We start from the raw sequence: 10,795 nt of genomic DNA on the forward strand, positions 1-10,795 counted from the left end.
GTCCGCGTCGACGTGCAGTACACATGCAAACCGCTAGTCTGCGGTGTCCACGGGCATGTTGCTGGTGTAACCCGCAGTACCATGACAAAAGGCCGAAGAAGAAGCGGCTCGGCGGAGAAGCATTATTATAGCCATGACGGCGACAAATAAATATTAAATCAGTATTTAAAACTACAAAAGGAGACAACAACGGAACAAGAGAAGATGGCATTCTTTCAATCTTCACAAGGACTTGTACCACGGCAGATCAACATTGTTTATCGCGGACAAATACTGATGTATAATGCTATGTAGTATAATAAATGATAAGACAATTGTTCTTTGCTTTGTTTTTATTTTATATAAGAAGGTGTAACATTAAAATATATTAAAGTGCACATTATAAACACACACCAAACTCAAGTACATAAAGAGGAAGGGGTTCTAGCAGACCAATCACAGTGCTTTGCGGTCCGCGTAGAATTGACGCACTGTTAGATTTTTGGAGAGGTGCACGTCAGGTCACGGCGTTGGCTACGGCGTAGGGTGTGTGTCTATGCGTAGGCTACGGCGTAGGTCCGACGCAGAAGTATAAATCAGCCTTTAGTTTGATGGTCCCCTTTAGACAATCTGCTCACTATAAGTAACTTTGCAACTACGTCAACTAACTCTCATTAGAGCATTAGTAGAGTATTAGTTAGGGTGACCATACGTGCCATATTTAAGGCAATATAGAAATCCTGGCCAGGACGTGTCCCATAAAAATGGCACGTATGGTCACCCTAATATTAGTAGACTGTAATGTTAGGGTGAGTAGAATAAGTCAACATGTACTTAAAGTCAGTAGAATGTCTGCTGGAGATCATCAAAATAAAGTGTTAGCAGATATTAAGCAGACAGCCTACAAATATTCTGAGAGTTAGATGATATGTAGTCACAAAGTTACTTATTAGTCAACAGAATATCTGAGGAACATCAAAATAAAGTGTTACCGAACATTCACACTCCTCTAAAACGGCACATTCATGTCATATATACATGCATGACAGACATAGATTGTATTGCATGTTAACTTGTTTATTAACTTGTTAAAATCCACATTTTATACAAACAAGAAACTTTAGTTCAAACCATTTGAACAAATGAGATTTGTGACAAAGCATGACTTCTGAATACTTGGAAAATAGCAGTGCCATTCAGTATGAACTACTGTTGTGGTACTTTTTTGACAGTCCTTGGTCACCATTCACTTTCACTGTGTGCGTGAACATTCTGCCGTTTCCTTCTGTATTTGACAGAACAAGGCACTAAAAGAAAGAAAGAATAGGTGAGTTTTTATTTTGGGGTGACCAATCCCTTTAAGAATTCCTCTAATGTCTCCAGGCTGTTGTTTTCGATTCACATTTACCAAAAGGGAAGAGCCAAAAGCAGACGGTAAACACTAAGGACATCTAAGGACATCTTTTTTCTCCTTCTCTATCTAAAGAAGTCTTGTTCCTGGCTTTATAAAACCTGTCTTTCACAAAGGCCACTAACAAAAGCATTGTTTTCCATTAATACACGTTAACATACTTTATATACAGACTCAGGACAAAACCACTGCAAATGCCATGCATTTAACATTCCAACCTACATAGAGCAGTGGCTGTTGTGTTCAAACCAGTCTGAGTCTGTTTTTCCCATCACACTGTCTGTAATGGTTTATCTGGGCTGACACTGACCAAAATATTATTTCGTTATCGTTTCAAAACCCAGTAAACCTGGCAGTGTTAAAACTGAATGAACAAGGCCTGTTGGACAAATTGAAAAACAAATGGTGGTACGACAAGGGAGAGTGTGGCAGCGGAGGAGGTGATTCCAAGGTCAGCCCCAATGTGACAAATCCAGCGGGTAAAACCACCACTACCATGGGGGGGTAACCGGCAACTCACACCGACTAAACACTCTAGACCAAAACAATCTGGACTAAACTGAGCTTACTATTACACATTTTGGTTGATTAATAAATAGCAAGGACATTTCGATCAAATTATGGCATATCATGGCAACTGGTCAGTAATAGCTGACCACATTCCCATTATTCCATGTGGAGTGTTTGCGGTCTGCCGGTTACCCAAAGTGATATTATAATACACATCTTGCAGCAGGGAGCAAGGAAGCATCGCTAGATGGAGTATTAACCCATATCACTTTTACAATGAACTACCAACATGTTTCTGATATGTGTGCAGTCAATTAAAAAAGAAAAAGAAACAGAACAGTTGAGTTTATATTGATGGGCATGTGTTTAATGTGTGCTGAATAACATAAAATAACATGGATAATGTTATTTATGTTATTTTCCTGGTTGAAATCCCAGTTAACCTAGCGGTGTTGAAACTCAGTGAGCAAGCCGTCTTAGACAAACTGAAAAACAAATGGTGGTACGATAAGGGGGAGTGTGGAAGCAAGGACTCCGGAAGAAAGGTCAGTTCACATATTTGGTCCTGCTCTGTTCCCTTCAGTTTAGCCCTCTCAGTACCCTTCCAGAAGGTTCAGTTAGGAATCTGGACATGGGCGGCTCTTACTCTCTCTCCAGTGTTGTATTCTTTCATTTGGGATGTCAATGGACACATTTTAGTAGTAGAAACTGCCATTTTGTTTTATTAAAATTTTGTGAAAACATGTTATGCATGTTATATGGTGCTCAAGAAACTTTTCTTATTATCAATGTTGAAAACAGATGTGCTGCTTAATATTTTTTTAATGATCATTATTTATTTGTACTTTTTTTTTACAAAGCATTAACAAAGAGCTTCATACAGTTGCAAAACTGTACATTTATTCTCCCACATTACCCCTTTCCTCTATATAGAAACATAATAATAAGCATTAGGGCTGGGCGATATATGCAAAAATTCATATCTCTGTATTTTTTGGCTGATTTGCGATGTACGGTATATATCGCCGTATTTTTGTTTTTGTATTGGGATGTTTTCCAAAAAAACAATACATATTAAAGTCTATGAAAACAAATAAAGTGAATGTAACCATTTAAGCCTTTATATTATGTGCAAAAAAATCAATTTCAATTTAACATTGTAACATTGCAATCTAAAAACAAAAATAAAGCTTTCAAAGTGGAAGTTAAAACAAGTTGTGTTAGGGTATTTTGATTACCCCATTACAGTCAGTGCTATCATAAAAATAGACTTACCTGTAGGTCTCAAATTCTACATGTCACATTTATTGTCCAACTACAAATATTTCAGCGAAATGTGTATTTTAGTCAGAATTATTCCGGTCCTATTTAATTGAGCTCTGTCTGTTTGGTGCGCATACACGCGGCGGTGCTCGTTCACTGAAGTGAAGTTTAGCGGAGAATCCTCATGCACTCCTGACAGAAAAATGGAAATATTTCCATGGCTTTCTATCATTAACAGATGGAGAATATACCTGTGAAATGTAAGTTATGCATTCAGGAAGACAGGTCACCAAAAATTCATTAAACAGCGCGAGTAGCCTAGTGTCTCTGTCAGCAGCACACGCAGCCTTTCTGTCAGAACATATGATGTGCCGCGCCGCTTAAACTAATATGCCAAATGAAGCCATAAACTGTCTTACCAGTTTTTTTAAAGGCCTTAATATGAAGCTTGTCACATGTTTAGAACAAATTGTATTATGCACTTTCTCCGCAGTAGCTCAGTTTGTGTCCTCCACTATATTGCGCTAGTATCAGTATATCAATATAAACGGTATTGCCTCATATCGAATCGCTTATAAGGAAAATATCGATATATCGTACAAACTCGATATACCACCCAGCCCTAATAAGCATAATTATAAATACAATACAAAATAAGTAAAAAGAAAAACTATAGCATACAAATGAATATTTCCACAATAATCAATCAATAAATACAATTACAATCCTTATCTCTGATACATTCATGGACTGTACATATAATATCATGAGATTCCTTGAAAAATAGAAAGTTCAAAGTAACTATTTAAAATAGAAATCTTTAGTATCATTATAAAAGTATTTGCTGTAACTTTTCTGATAAATTTAATCCATCCTTCCCTTAAATAAAGTATTAATTTCTTTAAAAAAAATGACTTAATACTTGTAGTGTACATGTATATTATGCACTAAACAGGTATTATGTTAGTATACTATTCAGAACATTTCTGACCATTATTTTTGTACGGTCATAAATTACAGATTTTAGGTGTATGTTTATAATAGATTCATACATTTCATACAATTTAACACATTTTATATTTTTCATTCAAGTCTAAGTAATAGTATGCCTAGCTCCAGGAGCCATGAAGAGAAAGGCCATTATTATAGACTGGATGAGTCACTGCATGATTCACTCACTTTGTTTAAAATAGCCTGGTGTTCTGAATGGAGCTCTGGAGAGAGACTGGTCATATTGCTCTGATCATCTGTAAGAGTCAAGCCTCCCTTGTGGTCCTCAGCCTCTGTGTTCTCCCTCCTGTCTGCCTTTGGAGTGTGCATGTATTTGGATGCAAACCCAGTGGACAGCTGTCTGTGCTGTCATAGGCCCTGGCCACCAAGCACCCCCACAGCACCAAACCCACCTGCATGGCACACACAGATGACACCACACCTCCCTTATGTGGCTATATAAGAGAACCGGTTGTACACAGATTAAGCTCCTTAGACTGTTATTATAACACCTTTGATTAAGTACAAATCCAAATCTCCTTAGATTCATGACCTGGGCTGCATGGGTGCCAACCCTTTATATAGTCTTTTGTAGCTGTGATACTGTATGTGATTGTTTAGTGGCTTATAAATTAGTGAAGATGCTAACTAGCAGGTTAAATAAGTGCTAAATGAGTCGAAGGTGAACACAGACTGCATTTGTTAGTGCATGAACGCATGTTCTTCATTTTAAATGAGTCCAATTTGTGCCATATTTTAGCATGTGTTTAATCTATATTATTAACCAGTCATTTTCATATTATTATTAAAATAATATTAGATAATTTAAATAATATTAATTTAAATTGTATTAACATTTATATAATTGTATGTACTAGTTAATACTATAATATTATTTATTATTAACATTAAATGACATTATTAGTATTTAATAAGAGTATTTATTAATAATATGATATTTATATTAGTTACATAAGTTAATATAATTGGATGTTTCATAATGTTTTATGAATATCATTTAGCAATAATGCAAGTTAAGCAGTCCAAAAAAAGGTTGTTTTAGCAAAAACTAAATATTTAAATTCATCAATATTCATGATATATTCATGTAGGTCATGTAGGAGCAGGAAACATTTTAAGCAAATTATTATAGTGCTACATTTGGTGCCACAGTATTTTTTTTTTTTTTTACATTTGCAACATTTTAGCTTTATTCAATGTATATGTTTAGATGTTTGGATGAATGCATAAATGTGTATATTTAATGTGTAGGAGTGCTTCTGTTGTCTTTGTCCGTGTGAATTTGTTAACATTTTATAAAGTAACTCTCATCTAAGACATTTTTCCTTCTCCTGTAGGACAAGACCAGTGCTCTTAGCCTCAGCAATGTGGCTGGGGTCTTCTACATTCTGATCGGTGGTCTGGGTCTGGCCATGCTGGTGGCCCTTGTGGAGTTTTGCTACAAGTCCAGAACAGAGTCCCACAGAATGAAGGTGTCTGCGCGGGCCGCTCAGGCCTTTCACTGCACCGCCTTAGACAGCAGCTACACTGAGCTGCAGAGTTACGGCCTGTACGGTGCCGACACTGTTAAGATATAAAGCACTCTGGGGTAGGAACCTCGAGTACTGCAGAGAACTAGGCCACATCCTGCCCACATAGCAACCTGACCTGCCCCCATCTAACCGTCGCCAGATTCAAAGCTTCTGCTGCCCACTTTCAGTATCATCCGTTTCTCCTCAACTATTCTTTTTCTGTCTCTCTTATACTCCCATTTCAATAGTAGGACTGTCCAAAATGTAAATGAAGAAACATTTATTTATAAAAATAACAATTTTAAAAAATATTTTAATATGATTGATTATTTGATCATGTTAATCAAAATATATTTGCTGAGAAATGTCTCCAAATTTAATTTTAATAGACAATATATTATTATTTTCAATTTGTAACTAATTATTTGTATATTAATATTTTAAAAAAATCATTTTATAATTTATTTTTAATTGTTAATGTATGTTAACATGCTACTACATCTTGACAGCCCTATTAAATACTCCTAATTTAATCTCTCTTTATTTCTTTCTCTCCCACTATTTCCTGCTCCCACAGTTTCCCGTTGTCCGCTAGCCGCTCTGTCCATAGACTAGAGCTTTTTTTATACACATCGTGTCTCTGTTCATTCATGAAAGAGATGGAAGTGTTCCCCTGAGACACTGCAGGTCTCTGTTTTCCACTATGACTCCAAAAATAGTCCATCTAGACTCAAGATTATGCATCAGTCAGCTCGTATGCATGTTTATACAATAAGACCCATGTCAGATCTGACCAAATGTACTTTTGCTAATGTATAGATGATTAAAAGTATGTATCATAAGCAAGCAACCTACAGACCTATGGAAACCTATTTCCACTATGGAATAAAAATAATAATAAAGGTAATTGTGACTTGTCAACTCACAATTCTGACTTTTTTTCTCAAAATTCTGAATTTACATCTTACCTCTATTTTTATTCTATAGCAGAAACAAGCTTCTATAACAGGCCAGGGGTGCGTTTCCCAGGAGCACTGTTAGCTAACTATGGTTGCAAGTTCTGTCATTACCAACACAGTTCAGCGATTTGGTGTTTCCCAAAACCATAGTTCAAACGAACATTCGCAAACAGCGTCGCAGACTTACGTGGTAAGAACTACAGCTCTGGACCTGTGGTTAGAAGCATAGTTTCTTGTTAGTAAGACATGTGGACTTAAATAAATAATGCTCTTGGGCAGAATAAGCAAGCTAACATGCAGTACAATCTATATCTTCCATTCTGTTTAAATATATATATATATACATTTTAATCGATACTATTCTTTTTGTCAGAGATTTTGAATCAATTAATTAGCAGAAGTTATTACTCCACCACATGCGTGTGACGTCATTAACAACGGCCCTAAATTGTTGAACTAATGTGGTTCAAGCGACGCAGATGCGACCATGTTTGTGACTGGCTAGTTAGTTTCCACAACAATTCATAACCACTATGGTGGTTAATCAGTGAGCTGACTGACAAATCTAAGAAACTCCATTGCAAAAAAAAAAAAAAAAAGGTCCCTGATGAACATAACCCATTGCATATACAGATACCTCAGTGTGATTTTTGTAATAAGTATCTTTATGACAATTACCCAAAGTAGGATTTGTAACAAGTTTAGCTGGGTATTGCACACTCGTGTAATACTATAATAGCAAAGATTAATATAGATTTGCTTTAATTCAATTGACAGCAGTCACATTTCAAAGCTGTCCATTTTTCATATTGGGCGAGCAGGAATCTGAGTCATTATAGGCGAACTAATAAGTCTGCATCAAGCGTATAACTTCATCCCCTAACGCGCTGAAGTGTAGGGCAATGAAATCATTCTTAGATTGGAAAAATGCGATTTAAAGGGACACATCATTAGCCTTGGTTTCAGGCCCACTGGCTGCGACTACAATAGCGGGTTGCTCTTCACAACAGCAGCAATAAAACTATGACATTTCTCACTTCCACACCACCGTAGCAAATTAAGCTCATTACATGCCTATCAAGACTGTTTATTGTCTACCCACTTGTCAGAGATGCTTTACAGTGTCAGCTTTGGTTTTGAGGGCCTAAATATGGTGGTCCTGGGGGGCACAATGCAACAGCATTAGCCAAGCAATTAAAACTTGTCAACTCATAGCATTAGCCCACAACACATCTTTAATGCAAATAAGGGTCATTCACATAGCAAATTATTTTGAACCCAAGTGCTCAGTACAGTTATGGCTGGTAAAGCATGGAATTGCAACCCAAGCTCATTTGTAAAACTTGCCTGTGTCTACATTTCTGTAAAATATTTCACAGCGTCTTGCATGTTTCACGACACTTTCAAACTGAAATGTCCAGTGAGTGCCACTAAAAAGTGTTCAGTTTTATCAGAGAGATTTAAAAAAGTGTGCATCAGATAAAAGTTGGCATTTGCATTGCAATGCATCGTTTCTAACATATTTGCATTGGTAAAAAAATATATATATATTTATATATAATTATTAGTAGATGTGCTATTCTTTTATTATTTAGAAAGTAACCAATAATTTGTGACCAACATTTTATATGTAGATTGATTTCTCCTCTCTAAACTGTTTCTCAAGCGCATTCGAAAATGGATCGCACTGCATCGTAATAGGGGTGAATCATATCGTAATGTAACATAATTGCTTGTAAATTTTGTAAATAATTACAAAAAACTGAAATTTTGAAGTAGAAAGGCCAAAGTAGTATATTCTTGTAAAACGTACTCCAATAATCTTTATTTACGAATTCAAAAAAAAATCGTCATCCATAGTCTAACACTTTACTAGGTGAGCTACCAAGCAAGTTTATTACATGAAAGCCATACATATGGAGCTGGTTCTGTGATGCAAATGTCAACATTTATTAGTTTTCAAATCATGCACTAGGGCAAAGTGTTTTGAGGTAATAACAGTACTGTGCAAAGAACTGCACAAAAATAAGTCTTTACTAATTGATAATGTGTAAAAGTAATAATATTTGTTAGTGTTTTAATGCCACTAGTGGCCATTTCAGCTGGAAACTGCAGTGAATTGTATGTATAGGTACGTTTTTGGAGATTTGCACAAATGTACATAGGCAGGCATGTTTTTCCAATGAGTCCATTTTATAGAACTGGAAGGTTTTCAAATAGGATAGAGAGCTATTGTTGTTATTTAATATAGCAATATGGCTAATATTGGATTGTTTCCCGAAATGCATCATTATTAGAGAAGTTTCTTAAGTGTTTCATCTGTTTGCTTTGCTGAAGGCATTGTGTTGTGCCCCCATCTCCCCAAACCACCATGCTGATCAATTACAGTCAGGAAACCTAAAAGATGGAAATCTGTTGGCGGAGGCCTGAAGATTAGTTCACTTCACAAATGTTGTCTAACTAATTATCCAGTCATCACATGGCAAAACATTTTATGTGCATACTCCATTAGGCAGATGCTTAAATCATCTTTTACTGTCTCCTACTAAAATTGAGCATCTTTCAAACAGTCCTGCGCGTATTTCCTTATTCCTGTCTAACGCTGTTGTGTCTCCATCCCAGCAATCCATCAATGATGCCATGCGCTGCTCCACGCTGACCAGGATGAGCGGGAACGGTAGCGGCGGGGAGAACGGGCGGATTGTCACACATGACTTCCCCAAAGCTGTGCAGACGCTGCCGTGCATGAGCCACGGGGCCAGCATGGGCCTGGGAGCCTCTGGCATGTGACCATCTTGACAGAGCGGCACGCGTCACAAGTAACACACGGACCTCCCGTTCACCTGCCGTCTGCCCCTATGTCTGTCTGCCCGCCCGCAACAGACGCACCGTACTGCCAAAATGCACTCGAAGACTCTTCTCAGTGAATAGCCACCGATAAAACTCTTTTCTAAAGAAAAACAAAACATTAAAAGGAGGGGGGGGGTGCTGCAATAACAAGCCTGTGGGACTCTTTTGGGAAAAAGTGTTTATGTTATGAATTCAAAAAAAAAAAAAAAAAAAACAGAAGTCTTGTGTCCGATTCGACACTCGCGCTGTGCCAATATTATAAACCTGTTTACTTCTGTCTGAGTGTGCAATATTTTAGTTCATATCAGTGTTCAGCAATGTTGTCTTTAACTTGAATTTCTTTACAAAGATTAGTTCACAAAGATGTTTTTTTTTTTCACAAATATGTTCTATGAAATGACAAAAGCAAGTTAATTTTCCTTATACTTACCAGAAAAGAGTTAGAGTAAGCTAACAAGGAAGATCTTACAGTATATGGATCCAGTGCACCGTAAACAACATTGCTTATTTCTCTCGGTCACTCTTTGTATTGAAGAAACATATCAGCTCATTTTACAACCTGTCCATAGTGTAAATACTCTGATGTAAATCTGAAACTGAGTGAGGGATAAATTTGATTTGTTGTCGATCAATAGAGCATAGCAGAACTGAACTTGTTGATTATCTTGCTCTGTAATTTACCACCTCATGGATCTTGCATAGCTGCTACGCCTCGTTTCAGGCACCATACCTCATCGGAGACCTGGGAGCGAGCCGCCACATGTTTTGATTACCACATTATTGGGAGCTCTCCTGGGACGGAGTCAAATTTGACCTCAGTTATGGGTAAATGTGCTTTAATGAGCTAGTTTGTCCCCAACACAAACCATCAGATCTTGTTAAAGTGAAGCCATTGAGACTACATTTAGAAAAGTTAATTTGAATGATGTTGCTGTAACAAAAAGGGTACTTTTTACAAAAACTTGTTCATATAAGACTGCCTGCATGGAATATATAGGGATTTCCACCAAATCAAAATGCCCATTATTCAGTTTCTGCAGTTTGTTAGCTTATTTTTTAATAATTTGGGTGTTTTTCTAATATAGTTTTGCTGTATTGGTTTCAGCAGATTTTCCCCCACAATCAGTGCAAAAAAAATAAAAAAAATAAAAATACATCTATGTGGGCCTACATGTGACATGGCTTAAAGGGACCCAAAATGAAAATTATGTCATCATTTACTCACCATCACTTTGTTCCAAAAGACACCCGTATAACATTTTCTTAGCTGTACACAATAAAATATTTTACATATTTTATGT

General features: G+C 36.7%; 1 protein-coding gene across 2 annotated transcripts in view; it reads left to right on the forward strand.

Moving 5' to 3' along the window:
- The window catches only part of LOC109055717 (glutamate receptor 1-like), a 62,917-nt gene extending 53,047 nt beyond the window's left edge, over positions 1–9,870 (forward strand). Inside the window, exons 14-16 of one of the 2 annotated variants that reach the window (XM_042770214.1) lie at positions 2,331–2,445; positions 5,512–5,646; positions 9,267–9,870. In XM_042770214.1, the coding sequence (XP_042626148.1) occupies positions 2,331–2,445; positions 5,512–5,646; positions 9,267–9,434 (418 nt within the window). In that variant the 3' untranslated portion in view covers positions 9,435–9,870. Of the gene's footprint in view, positions 1–1,726; positions 1,842–2,330; positions 2,446–5,511; positions 5,647–9,266 lie in introns of both variants that reach the window. The other variant, XM_042770213.1, reaches the window with a different exon arrangement.
- Positions 9,871–10,795: the final 925 nt, after the last annotated feature.

This window comes from Cyprinus carpio, chromosome A14 (genome assembly GCF_018340385.1).
Source record: "Cyprinus carpio isolate SPL01 chromosome A14, ASM1834038v1, whole genome shotgun sequence".
In the NCBI taxonomy this organism is placed as follows: domain Eukaryota; kingdom Metazoa; phylum Chordata; class Actinopteri; order Cypriniformes; family Cyprinidae; genus Cyprinus; species Cyprinus carpio.